This window comes from Cherax quadricarinatus, chromosome 5, assembly GCF_038502225.1.
Source record: "Cherax quadricarinatus isolate ZL_2023a chromosome 5, ASM3850222v1, whole genome shotgun sequence".
Classification (NCBI taxonomy): Eukaryota; Metazoa; Arthropoda; class Malacostraca; order Decapoda; family Parastacidae; genus Cherax; species Cherax quadricarinatus.
The window spans coordinates 22,016,825-22,031,301 of record NC_091296.1 but is presented as its reverse complement, the minus strand read 5'-3'; the positions used below and the strand labels follow the sequence as shown (position 1 = coordinate 22,031,301).

Sequence of the window (14,477 nt, the reverse complement as noted above, 5' to 3'; positions counted from 1 at the left end):
GGTCCGCAATGCAGTACTCTCACCCACCCCCCGCCTCCCCTACAATCCTTAATTATACATAATTATCACTTATTTTACAGCACACAAATAACAGATAGACGTTATGGCGACTACATGCTACATTGTTCCAATATTTTAAGTGTATGCTGTTACAATACTTATTATAAGGGTATAAAACGCTTAAGACAGCTTAGGGAGGGATGTGTTGTCAACTACACCTGTGTTTGGTAAAACCAAGTACACTATGTGATACCCACAAGTGGAGGGCAAGGACACGTACGCCAGCACTTCACACGTTTTATTAGCATACGTTTCAGTCCTCCTAAGAGTGAACAAACTCCCATGATCGAAGTGTTTCCTAATAACAATGTCTTAAGTATTTGCACACGTGTCGTTATCCTCAGTCCAGTTACGTATTATCAAGGTATTATTTCTTTCTTATAAATTAAAATACATAACTTGCCCAACGAAAGTAAAAGATAGGGGTGCTAAAATATTTGTGGTTACAATACCAGTCCTGAAGGTGAGCCTTAGCTTTATTTGGGTATATGGTACAAGCAGTAAATTTTACATTAAATATATCCCATTTTTCCATGAGCACCCATATTATAGACAAATATGGATCAGGACAATAATATTCTGTATCTAACTTTTAATACTGAAAATTAAAGCTATGCTCTCACCAGAGATGGTTCCCCATCTTGAGGAGAGGTTGTGCAAGAAAGGTATAAAATACCGACAATATGAAAGTTAAGACACATGTGCAACATCTGGATATCTTTATTGTAGACGTTTCGCCATCCAGTGGCTTTAGCATCTTTTGTATATAGTTCTACTGTCTTCCAATTATGTCCTAGAATCTGTATTGATAAAGCCACTGAATGGCGAAACGTCTACAATAAAGATATCCAGATGTTGCACATGTGTCTTAACTTTCATCTTGAGGAGAGACTGAGGTAAAATGTACAGTGTATGTTTTTACCCTAGCTATAACATTCCAAAAAGCCCCAGTAATATGAAAAAAAAAAAATATTTTTTTTTTTTTTACTGAAAAAGTTTATGTATAACATGTGCACTAAATGGTTATTTGGTCAAAAACAATGAGGAAAAAGTAAAACTGAAAATTTTAACTATACAGTTAACATCACCAGAATTTGAAAATCTTCTAATCTGATAATCCTGACCTGAAGCACTTTCTTCACAGTTGCAACATAACCCATATACATACTAGGCACAAAAATTTCTATGACATTACCCATGTCCAGCTATTCTCTTCAAAAATTCACCCCTCAAGGGAGGTTCCTTGATGCTGGTGAGGGGCTCTTGATCTAGGGAATTGGATCTGTGCTCTGGTTCCCTGAATTGAGTCTTGAATACCTTCCATTCCCCCCCCCCCACATGCACTGTCTAATCCTACGCATTTAGCGCACCCCATGATTACAATAATAATAGTCTTCAAAAATTCATTGCACATAAAAGAGCCCAAAATCTGGAACTCTTTGCCAGAAGTCTCCGTAACCGTTGTCTCAGTCAGCATTTTCAAAACTACCATTAAAAAACACCTTATCTCCCTGACATCCCAGCATCATCTGAATGTGAAAACTACATTGCCATATTCTCAATGTCATGAAACAATATAATCTTACTTTCAGTAGCTGTAATCCTCCCAAACATTAAATAATTGATTGTGTCTCCTTTATGTTAATAATCAAACCTGTAATTCCTTATCAATTAAACTTAATAAAAGCCATATAGCATGAACTAATAGGATATTAAGTTCTCTTGTATTCACTGTAGCTCCTAAATTTATACTTACACTCACCCAAGTGACTACACGTATAAAATTACTTTGTTATTGCCTTATTAATCTTAAGTTAGTCTTAAGTTTGCCCAAAATGCTCTGCATATTTAGGGGCTTTCTGCATGTATACCCAAATGTCATTCACCTTTGTATATACAAATACTATCATGCTGAAATAATAATTATTATTATTATTATTCTCAGCTTATTCTTCTTTAAAAATGTATAGTAAGCATACCACATTTGCACCAAAGTCATACCACAGTATATAAAACAAAAAGCATTTGCCCAAAATAAACGGAGAAACAAATATCCAAAATTTATTCATTATTCCTCTAATTTGGAATTGCATGAGACTGGTGTTGCTATGACCTCAAAATTCTGTAGATTACAGTACAGTGGAACCTCGGTATGCGACCTTAATTCATTCCAGAAGGCTGTTCCAGTGCCGCTCCATTTGAGTATCGAACAAGTTCTTCCCAACCATTTTTCTGTTTGGTTGGCTGTTATTACTAATCTTCGTAGTCCCCACGGTGACTTATTTATACAAATACGAAAAAACACCAAAAAATGTGAAGAAACACGAAATGGTTTACAGCAGTGTTCTGGCAGGTTATATTTGTTTGGTCGAGTGCTGAGCTTTATTCAAGTAGGGAGTTGGTCGCATACCAAGTTTCCACTGTACTTATGGTGAATGTGGAGCTTTTTTTTTTTTTTTTTTAACAAATTATTGGCTAAATATGGATAATTATACATACATTAAATATGGGTTATTAGTTAGCAAGCCTTTTACTGTCACTATATTTTCAAGGAAATTGCTTATCCAGTATCTGATCTTGAATCAAAACAATGCTTTCAAAGATTTAACTAACCCATCTGGGATTTGCACCTTGTGTATATAATAATAATAGTCTAATATTTAATATTAATGACATTGTACTAATAAATTTCTTATTTTCAACAAATGTCATCATATATAATAATTGCACCATTTTAAAGTATGCTTTTAAACGAAACTCAAACTCCCAATTTGTTGGATTATACAGTAGAACCCCCGTATCCACTGATTCGGTATCCACAGCTTGTTATCCACAGTTTACTGTGGTGCAAAACTACATCTTAATTTTGCATAATAATGGCCCCAAAGCACAAAGAGAAGCTGGCAGTTCTTCAAAGCTTAAGAGAAGCCATGAAGTTCTTCCCATCAGTAAAGTGTTAATTCTCCATAATAGATGTATAAAGGACTTGTATACAGGGTTTTAGTATCCATGGCAGGTCCTTGGAACATATCCCTCATGGATATGAGGGGGTCCTACTGTATATACTATAATAAGAGAGCTTTAACTTTCTGATGTTTTAGGTATCGTTTTAAGATTAATATGCTGTATTATTTATTATGACCTAGTTCTTTGATTTCAGGTGCTGGAGAAAATTATGAAAATACAATATCAGCATTCAGGCAGTAAGTAAAACAAGTATAGCAGGATAAATACCTTTGGACATGGCCTAGTGGGAATACAACTCCCTATATTACCAGTTTGTTGTATGTACTTGTGTAGGGATGAACACAGAGACCTGATAATTATATGCTTCATAAATTTGAAAATAAAGAAATGTTTATCATTGTACTACTGCAAAACTAATGCTGTGATCAGAATAAAAAAAAATTAATAGTTCACTAAAATCAGGGAAAATTTTCATCAAAACTGGTTGATAAATTAACAGTACTCAGTAGCTATACTGTATGATAAAAAGAAGGAAAAACCTTAAAACCTTCTGAAATACAATACATATGATAAACAGTTTAAAGCAATTTTTTTAGGATTTACTTTTAGTATTTATTCTAATTTTATTCACTAAATAATATTTCATTCATCAGTTGCTTCTACATGGAATTTACACTTTACACATAAGACATGCAGCATTATAAAATAGTGTGTCAGTCATAGCATCTTATCTTAGTTACTGCTACTAGTGTGGCAAATATTACGGTACAGTAGTGTGCATATTAATTGGGACAATAATGAAATAAGACATTTGTTTGGAAAATTAATGATTATTTGAAAAATGCACAGCAGTATGACAGATAACTGATTTAATAAGAGATATGACTGCCCTTTGCTTTTATAAGCATTACTACACACTTTGACATAGAATCGACCACTGTTGAACAGGAACCATGTAGATCTTAATTTTACTGATTGCGAAAAGGATTTAGGACTTCTGGTTAGCAGTAATCAGAAACCAAGACAAAAGTGCATAAGTGTTCACAATAAAGCTAACAGAATCCTTGGCTTCATATCAAGAAGTATAAGTAATAGAAGTCCTCAGGTTGTTCAACTCTATATATCTTTGGTCAGGCCTTATTTAAATTTTGCTGCTCAGTTCTGGTCACCGTATTACAGAATGGGTGTAAATACACTGGAAAACATATAAAGGAGGATGACAAAGTTGATCCCATGTATCAGAAATCTTCCCTATGAGGATAGACTGAGGGCCCTGAATCTGCACTCTCTAGAAAGGCATAGAATTAGGGGGAATATGATTGAGGAGGAATAACATCTTGTAGGAGTGAGGAGGAGCCAGTTGTGAGTGTGGGGGAAGTTCGTGAGGCAGTAGGTAAAATGAAAGGGGGTAAGGCTGCTGGGATTGATGGGATAAAGATAGAAATGTTAAAAGCAGGTGGGGATATAGTTTTGGAGTGGTTGGTGCTATTATTTAATAAATGTATAGAAGAGGGTAAGGTACCTAGGGATTGGCAGAGAGCATGCATAGTTCCTTTGTATAAAGGCAAAGGGGACAAAAGAGAGTGCAAAAATTATAGGGGGATAAGTCTGTTGAGTATACCTGGTAAAGTGTATGGTAGAGTTATTATTGAAAGAATTAAGAGTAAGACAGAGAATAGGATAGCAGATGAACAAGGAGGCTTTAAGAAAGGTAGGGGGTGTGTGGACCAGGTGTTTACAGTGAAACATATAAGTGAACAGTATATAGAAAGAGGGAGATTATTTCCCAGTAAAAGTAGGCCTTAGGCAAGGATGTGTGATGTCACCGTGGTTGTTTAATATATTTATAGGTGGGGTTGTAAGAGAAGTAAATGCGAGGGTCTTGGCAAGAGGCGTGGAGTTAAAAGATAAAGAATCACACATAAAGTGGGAGTTGTCACAGTTGCTCTTTGCTGATGACACTATGCTCTTGGGAGATTCTGAAGAGAAGTTGCAGAGGTTGGTAGATGAATTTGGTAGAGTATGTAAAAGAAGAAAATTAAAAGTGAATACAGGAAAGAGTAAGGCTATGAGGATAAAAAGATTAGGTGATGAAAGATTGGATATCAGATTGGAGGGAGAGAGTATGGAGGAGGTGAATGTATTCAGATATTTGGGAGTGGACGTGTCAGCGGATGGGTCTATGAAAGATGAGGTGAATCATAGAATTGATGAGGGGAAAAGGGTGAGCAGTGCACTTAGGAGTCTGTGGAGACAAAGAACTTTGTCCTTGGAGGCTAAGAGGGGAATGTATGAGACTATAGTTTTACCAACGCTCTTATATGGCTGTGAAGCATGGGTGATGAATGTTGCAGCGAGGAGAAGGCTGGAGGCAGTGGAGATGTCATGTCTGAGGGCAATGTGTGGTGTGAATATAATGCAGAGAATTCGTAGTTTGGAAGTTAGGAGGAGGTGCGGGATTGCCAAAACTGTTGTCCAGAGGGCTGAGGAAGGGTTGTTGAGGTGGTTCAGACATGTAGAGAGAATGGAGTGAAACAGAATGACTAAAAGAGTGTATCAGTCTGTAGTGGAAGGAAGGCGGGGTAGGGGTCAGCCTAGGAAAGGTTGGAGTAAAGGAGGTTGTGTGCGAGGGGCTTGGACTTCCAGCGGGCATGCGTGAGCGTGTTTGATAGGAGTGAACGGAGACAAATGGTTTTTAATACTTTACGTGCTGTTGGAGTGTGAGCAAAGTAACATTTATGAAGGGATTCAGGGAAACTGGCAGGCTGGACTTGAGTACTGGAGATGGGAAGTACAGTGCCTGCACTCTGAAGGAGGGGTGTTAATGTTGCAGTTTAAAAACTGTAGTGTAAAGCACCCTTCTGGCAAGACAGTGATGGAGTGAATGATGGTGAAAGTTTTTCTTTTTCAGGCCACCCTGCCTTGGTGGGAATTGGCCAGTGTGCTAACAAAAAAACATTGAGGTGTATAAATGGAAAACAGGAATGAATAAAGGGGACGTAAATAGTGTGCTAAAAATATCTAGCCTAGACAGGACTTGCAGCAATGGCTTTAAGCTAGAAAAATTCAGATTCAGGAAGGATATAGGAAAGCACTGGTTTGGTAATAAGAGTTGTGGATGAGTGGAACAAACTCCCGAGTACCGTTACAGAGGCTAAGACTTTATGTACTTATCTAACCTAGTTTTAAAACTACATGAGTGGGTGTGAGTTTGATCTGACTAGCTTGTGCTACTAGGTCATTATTATTATTATTATAATCAAAAAGAAGCGCTAAGCCACAAGGACTATACAGCGCTGCAGGGTAGGGAAGGAAGCGAGGGTATTGGATGGCAGAAGGGAGGAGGGATGATCAGTAGGTTACAGAAAACAGCGGGGCAGGGGATAGTACGGGGGTAGAGGGTAGCAAGAGATTGAAGTAGAAAGGGCTGAAGGTATCAGAATTTGTGAAGCAAGTCAGTTGTTGTCAAAAAGTCAATGAGAGAGTCCGGATGAAAGGTGGGTCCATCAGCGAGAAGGGAAGGTAAAGAGAGAGCAGTGGAGCGAAGACGACGACGGAGGTAAATCCTGCGTGCTCGTTGATAAAGTGGGCAGTCCAACAGAATGTGGCTGACTGATAATGGAGCTTGGCAATTCTCACAGAGAGGAGCAGGGTGCCTCTCCATGAGATATCCATGAGTAAGACAAGTATGGCCAATACTAGGTCAGATGCTGTGCTCCTTCCTTAAGTGAACAGGACCTGACCTAACTAGGTTAAGGCATTGGCTTAAGCATGGGCCAGTAGGCCTGTTGCAGTGTTCCTTTTCTCTTATGTTCTTATGTTATTGCCCATAGTCATTTGGGTTGACCTCAATAGAATTTTCAGGCCAATTTAAAACGCTTAACCCACTCTCTTCAGAGAATGTCAGCATTTTTCTGGAAGTGTGGCATGGAGCAAGATCCTGCTGGAAAATGCATTCTTTATGAATTAAGTCTCTATCCACAGTGGGAAGCAAATGAGTTGCCAGGATTGCCCTCTTATTTGTCACTGTTCATCATTTTCTCAGTAGGAACAATCCATGCAGGACCTTTAGCAGTAAAACTACCCCAAAACATCATCTTAGGTGAGTTTTTTGGTGCTTGCTGAATGTGTCCATTCCAAAGTGGTTCACCTTTGATCTGTCTCACTACTAATGATCTGTACCCACGTACAGTGAACCCTCGGATAGCGTAATTAATCCGTTCCAGAGAGTCTTATACCAAATTTGACTTAATCCGAATTAATTTTCCCCCATAAGAAATAATGGAAATCCAATTAATCCGTTCCAGACACCCAAAAGTATTTAACAAAAATTTTTTACGTGAAATATACATTTCCCTACACAGAAAACAATGAGACATGCCGAGTAAAACATTACTAAAATGACACTTACCTTTATTGATGACTTATTGATGAGTGATGAGAGGGGAGGAGGGAAGAGGATGGAGGTGTACTGTTATTTGGAAGGGGAATCCCCTTCCATAAAGACTTCAGATACCAAGTCCTTATCATGGGGTACTTCCCTTCTTTGTTTTTTAATGCCACTAGGACCAGCTTGAGAGTCACTGCACACCTGTACAACTAAATATCTTTCCAGAGAGCTCTGTTTCTGGCATCTCTAAGATTTCCCTAAAATGGGACACAACATTGTCATTGTAGATGTTGCCAGCACAGCCTGCAACAGCATTGTTAGGGTGATGTTCATCCATAAATGTTTGCACATAAGAAAGCAGGAACACTGCAGCAGGCCTGTTGGCCCATACTAGGCAAGTCCTTCACAAACCATCCCACTAACAGAATCCATATTTGCCCAACCCAATTTTCAATGCTTACCAAGCAATAAGCTTTGATAATTCTATTCACTCATGCACAAGCCCCACTCAAATCCATTCATGTGTGTAGGGAGGTACCCTGGCTGGTGTGTGGGGAAGTACCCTGGCTGGTGTGTGGGGAAGTACCTTGGCTGGTGTGTGGGGAAGTACCCTGGCTGGTGTGTGGGGGAAGTACCCTGGCTGGTGTGTGGGGGAAGTACCCTGGCTGGTATGTGGGGGAAGTACCCTGGCTGGTGTACATAAAAATGCAGGAACACTACAGCAGACCTGTTGGCCCATACAACCACCTTCTACCACCACCACTTTCGTATCTTTCTACAAACTTTTTCTTGAATTCTATAGTGTTTCTCACCCTCTTTACCAAAGGGCTGGCACTAGAAGCTTTCTTTGGGCCCATGGCGGCTTATTTAGTAGTTACAAGCACTAAAAACAATGGGATAATACAAAATATATCGCATGTATGCGTGGAATCATCCTCACTGGCTGGTAAACAATGGCAACTGGCTGTACATGGAGTGTCTGGGCATGCGGACATGTTTGGGACGAATGACTAACTGAATTCAGTGTCATTAACCGAGCCAGTATTTTGATGCAAAAACATTACTTAATCCAATTATTACTTAATCCAATGATGTCTTAATCCGGGGGTCCACTGTACTTCAAAATGCTCCACATCTGAAAGTATAACTTTTCTTCATTCATCTGTCATCCATTCCCTATGATCAAGTGCCCACCACAGCCTTTTCTTTTTTTTTCCCCACAGCAGCAATCAATAATTGTTTCTTTACCAGTTTTCTAATAGTGCTACCAACTTCAAGGAGCCTTTGTCGAACAGTTGAAGAATCAACATTTATGCCAGCTGAAGCCAAATTTCCCCGTAGATCTTTGCTGGTTTTCTTGGGATCCTTCACACTATCACATATGATAACCTAGCCATCATAAGGTGTTGTCTTGCGTTTTCTTCCGCATCCTCCTCAACATAGCACTCCACAATCGCCAGTGTCATCAGCTCTCTTCAGAATTCGACCAACAGTTGGCTGCGCTAGGCTAAAATTTTTGGCAATCTGTCTGATACTCAAATCAGCATATTTTCTAAAAGCTACAATACTTGCACACATCCTAGGTGTAACATCCATCATGAATTTCAGCAGTAATCATGAATTGAAGGGTAGAATTTGGCAAAACCACATTCACTCAAGGAGCACATTTACAAGAATAGTCTTGCAGAACAACAGCTGTTGTAGCGCAGACAAGAGTAGCAGGGTAACGCCACAGCTGAATGGTTGCCAGAAGTCTGTAGCAAACTCTTATGAAAAGAAAAGAACCCAAACTACTATACATAAAGGTGGTGACCCTACGGATTTAAACAACTATAGGCCAATATCAAACTTACCATTGCTATCCAAAATCTTTGAGAAACTCGTGCACTGGAGACTATATTCATTTATAATGTCACAAAACGTACTCAACCCCTGCCAATTTGGATTCAGGAAAAATAAAAGCACTAATGATGCAATCATAAAAATGCTAGACTTGCTTTACACAGCATTGGAAAATAAGGAATATCCACTAGGAATTTTTATTGACCTAAGAAAAGCTCGTGACACAGTAGACCACGGCATCACGGCATCCTACTCCACAAACTTGACCATTATGGTATAAAAGGCCATGCACTTGCATATTTCAAATCTTACCTTACTAATAGGTATCAGTATGTCACCATTAAAGACACAGCATCAACAACACGGCCACTTGATACTGGAGTTCCGCAGGGAAGTGTCCTTGGGATCCTCTCCAAGATACGATACTACGTGCCGCAAAGTGCCCTTCTCACACTATACCACTCACTTATTTATCCATACCTCACCTATGCTATTTGTGCTTGTTGATCAACTGCAGCAACACACCTAAAGCCAATAATAACCCAACAAAAAGCTGCAGTAAGAAAAATCACTAAATCCCATCCCTGGCAACACCCCCCCCCCCACTCTTCATAGATCTAAACCTACTCCCTGTTCAGTACATCCACACTTACTACTGTGCAATCTACATCTACAGGACCTTAATTCCAATATTAACCTTGACCTAAAATGCTTTCTTGATAGTTGTGACAGAACCCACAGGCATAACACCAGACACAAACATCTCTATGACATTCCCCGTGTCCGACTAAACCTTTACAAAAATTCAATGTATGTCAAAGGCCCTAAAATCTGGAACACCCTACATGAAAACTCTAGAACTGCAGACACATTCATCACCTTCAAAACTACCATGGAGAGAGTTCCGGGGGTCAACGCCCCCGCGGCCCGGTCTGTGACCAGGCCTCCTGGTGGATCAGAGCCTGATCAACCAGGCTGTTGCTGCTGGCTGCACGCAAACCAATGTACGAGCCACAGCCCGGCTGGTCAAGAACCAAATTTAGGTGCTTGTCCAGTGCCAGCTTGAAGACTGCCAGGGGTCTGTTGGTAATCCCCCTTATGTATGCTGGGAGGCAGTTGAACAGTCTCGGGCCCCTGACACTTATTGTATGGTCTCTTAATGTGCTAGTGACACCCCTGCTTTTCATTGGGGGGATGTTCCATCGTCTGCCAAATCTTTTGCTTTCGTAGTGAGTGATTTTCGTGTACAAGTTCGGTACTAGCCCCTCTAGGATTTTCCAGGTGTATATAATCATGTATCTCTCCCGCCTGCGTTCCAGGGAATACAGGTTTAGGAACCTCAAGCGCTCCCAGTAATTGAGGTGTTTTATCTCCGTTATGCGTGCCGTGAAGGTTCTCTGTACATTTTCTAGATCAGCAATTTCACCTGCCTTGAAAGGTGCTGTTAGTGTGCAGCAATATTCCAGCCTAGATAGAACAAGTGACCTGAAGAGTGTCATCATGGGCTTGGCCTCCCTAGTTTTGAAGGTTCTCATTATCCATCCTGTCATTTTTCTAGCAGATGCGATTGATACAATGTTATGGTCCTTGAAGGTGAGATCCTCCGACATGATCACTCCCAGGTCTTTGACGTTGGTGTTTCGCTATATTTTGTGGCCAGAATTTGTTTTGTACTCTGATGAAGATTTAATTTCTTCGTGTTTACCATATCTGAGTAATTGAAATTTCTCATCGTTGAACTTCATATTGTTTTCTGCAGCCCACTGAAAGATTTGGTTGATGTCCACCTGGAGCCTTGCAGTGTCTGCAATGGAAGACACTGTCATGCAGATTCGGGTGTCATCTGCAAAGGAAGACACGGTGCTGTGGCTGACATCCTTGTCTATGTCGGATATGAGGATGAGGAACAAGATGGGAGCGAGTACTGTGCCTTGTGGAACAGAGCTTTTCACCGTAGCTGCCTCGGACTTTACTCTTTTGATGACTACTCTCTGTGTTCTGTTAGTGAGGAAATTATAGATCCATCAACCGACTTTTCATGTTATTCCTTTAGCACGCATTTTGTGCGCTATTACGCCATGGTCACACTTGTCGAAGGCTTTTGCAAAATCTGTATATATTACATCTGCATTCTTTTTGTCTTCTAGTGCATTTAGGACCTTGTCGTAGTGATCCAATAGTTGAGACAGACAGGAGCGACCTGTTCTAAACCCATGTTGCCCTGGGTTGTGTAACTGATGGGTTTCTAGATGGGTGGTGATCTTGCTTCTTAGGACCCTTTCAAAGATTTTTATGATATGGGATGTTAGTGCTATCGGTCTGTAGTTCTTTGCTGTTGCTTTACTGCCCCCTTTGTGGAGTGGGGCTATGTCTGTTGTTTTTAGTAACTGTGAGACGACCCCCGTGTCCATGCTCCCTCTCCATAGGATGGAAAAGGCTCGTGATAGGGGCTTCTTGCATTTATTATTATTATAATCAAAAAGAAGCGCTAAGCCACAAGGACTATACAGCGGGGCTTCTTGCAGTTCTTGATGAACACTGAGTTCCATGAGTCTGGCCCTGGGGCAGAGTGCATGGGCATGTCATTTATCGCCTGTTTGAAGTCACTTGGCATCAGGATAACATCGGATAGGCTTGTGTTAACCAAATTCTGTGGCTCTCTCATAAAAAATTCATTTTGATCTTCGACTCTCGGTCTGGTTAGCAGCTTGCTAAAAACTGAGTCATATTGGAACTTGAGTAGCTCACTCATTTCCTTGCTGTCATCTGTGTAGAACCCATCTTGTTTAAGTAGGGGCCCAATACTGGACGTTGTTCTCGACTTTGATTTGGCATAGGAGAAGAAATACTTTGGGTTTCTTTCGATTTCATTTATGGCTTCTAGTTCTTCCCGCGATTCCTGACTCCTATAAGATTCCTTTAGCTTAAGTTCGATGCTTGCTATTTCTCTGACCAGTGTCTCCCTACGCATTTCAGATATATTGACCTCTTTTAGCTACTCTGTTATTCTTTTCCGTCGCCTGTAAAGGGAGCGCCTGTCTCTTTCTATTTTACATCTACTCCTCCTTTTTCTTAGAGGAATAAGCCTTGTGCATACATCGAGTGCCACCAAGTTAATCTGTTCTAGGCATAAGTTGGGGTCTGTGTTGCTTAGTATATCTTCCCAGCTTATATCGGTTAGGACTTGGTTTACTTGGTCCCACTTTATGTTTTTGTTATTGAAGTTGAATTTGGTGAATGCTCCCTCGTGACTAGTCTCATTATGTCGGTCTGGGGCTCCACGCATACATGTCTGAACCTCAATTATGTTGTGATCTGAGTATATTGTTTTTGATATGGTGACATTTCTTATCAGATCATCATTGTTAGTGAAGATGAGGTCTAGTGTATTCTCCAGTCTAGTAGGCTCTATTATTTGCTGGTTTAAATTGAATTTTGTGCAGAGATTTAAAAGCTCGTGTGAGTGTGAGTTTTCATCAGAGCTGCCTCCTGGTGTTATTACTGCAACAATATTATTTGCTATATTCCTCCATTTTAGGTGCCTTAAGTTGAAATCCCCCAGGAGCAAGATGTTGGGTGCAGGAGCTGGAAGATTTTCCAGACAGTGGTCAATTTTTAACAGCTGTTCCTGGAATTGCTGGGATGTTGCATCCGGAGGCTTGTAGACTACCACAATGACTAGGTTTTGGTTCTCGAACTTTACTGCTAAAACTTCCACTACATCATTTGAGGCATTAAGCAGTTCTGTGCAAACAAGTGACTCTGCAATGTACAGGCCAACCCCCCCCCCCTTTTGCCTGTTCACTCTGTCACATCTGTATAGGTTGTAACCTGGGATCCATATTTCATTGTCCAAGTGATCCTTTACATGGGTCTCAGTGAAAGCCACGAACATTGCCTTTGCCTCTGCAAGCAGTCCACGGATGAAAGGTATTTTGTTGTTTGTTGCTGGCTTTAGACCCTGTATATTTGCAAAGAAGAATGTCATCGGACTGGTGGTATTGTTGGTACTGTTGGTATTGTTGGTACACCCCTTCAGCTAATTACACAAATACCATCTGGTGGTTCACACTTACACTCACTCACCCATTTGACCATAAACAGAAATATCAATCTCAATCTTAAAATAATGAATCCTAACTAGTCATAAGCTGGCCTGTGATACTCCAATACTGAAACTATGTATTGTGCCAAAATAAAAGCATTCACATTGCTAAACTCACAAACTAGTATTTAGTCACTTAGCCATAATACCAACTTACCTCATAATTTGTAATATTTTAAATTTAAGAATTAATCTAAGTCTGCCTGAAATGCCTAGCCATTCTAGGTGTTCTAGTGGTACCCTCTGTAATTAGTACTTTACTACATGTAAACCACACAATAACCAAATTCTGTAAACTCAGCACTGTAATCCTTATAGAGAATAAACTTTGAATTGAATAATTAAGATGGAAACTAAGTCATAGTATGAGTGTCACAAAATTTACCTGTCCCAATTAATTTGCACATTACTGTATATAGCACATACATATAATTGGTATGTAAAATATGTCAGTCAGTTTTGCCAAGATTTTCATTGGTTATGAAAGTATACCATTTTGAAAAAAAAAAAATCAACAAAATGGCTGTATCCCACCGAGGCAGGGTAACCTAAACAAGAAAAGCAAAAAAAAAAATTTTTCTTTTTAGTAATGTATACAGGAAAAGGGGTTACTAGCCACTTGGTCCAAGCAATAATTTATATATATTTATATATATATATCTTCTTCTTTCAACATACCAGCCGTATCCCACCGAGGCGGGGTGGCCCAAAAGAAAAAACTGAAGTTTCTCCTTTTAAATTTAGTAATATATACAGGAGAAGGGGTTACTAGCCCCTTGCTCCCGGCATTTTAGTCGCCTCTTACGACACGCATGGCTTACAGAGGAAAAATTCTGTTCCACTTCCCCATGGAGATAAGAGGAAATAAACAAGAACAAGAATTAGAAAGAAAATAGAAGAAAACCCAGAGGGGTGTTTATATATATGCTTGTACATGTATGTGTAGTGTGACCTAAGTGTAAGTAGAAGTAGCAAGACTTACCTGTAATCTTGCATATTTATGAGACAGACAAAAGACACCAGCAATCCTACCATCATGTAAAACAATTACAGGCTTTCGTTTTACACTCACTTGGCAGGACGGTAGTACCTCCCTGGATGGTTGCTGTCTAC

At 39.9% G+C, this 14,477-nt stretch overlaps 2 protein-coding genes across 7 annotated transcripts in view; one reads left to right on the top strand and one right to left on the bottom strand.

Annotated features, from left to right (window-relative positions):
- LOC128684805 (maternal embryonic leucine zipper kinase) overlaps positions 1-14,477 on the bottom strand; it is a 151,652-nt gene that overhangs the window by 40,385 nt on the left and 96,790 nt on the right. The gene's annotated exons all lie outside the window — the stretch shown is intronic.
- LOC128684806 (lysophospholipase D GDPD1-like) overlaps positions 1-14,477 on the top strand; it is a 106,782-nt gene that overhangs the window by 405 nt on the left and 91,900 nt on the right. For 2 of the 4 annotated variants that reach the window (XM_053771083.2, XM_070101215.1), the window contains exon 2: positions 3,221-3,263. In XM_053771083.2, the coding sequence (XP_053627058.2) occupies positions 3,221-3,263 (43 nt within the window). Of the gene's footprint in view, positions 1-8; positions 425-3,220; positions 3,264-14,477 lie in introns of those variants that run through there. The other 2 variants (XM_070101207.1, XM_070101226.1) reach the window with 2 other exon arrangements.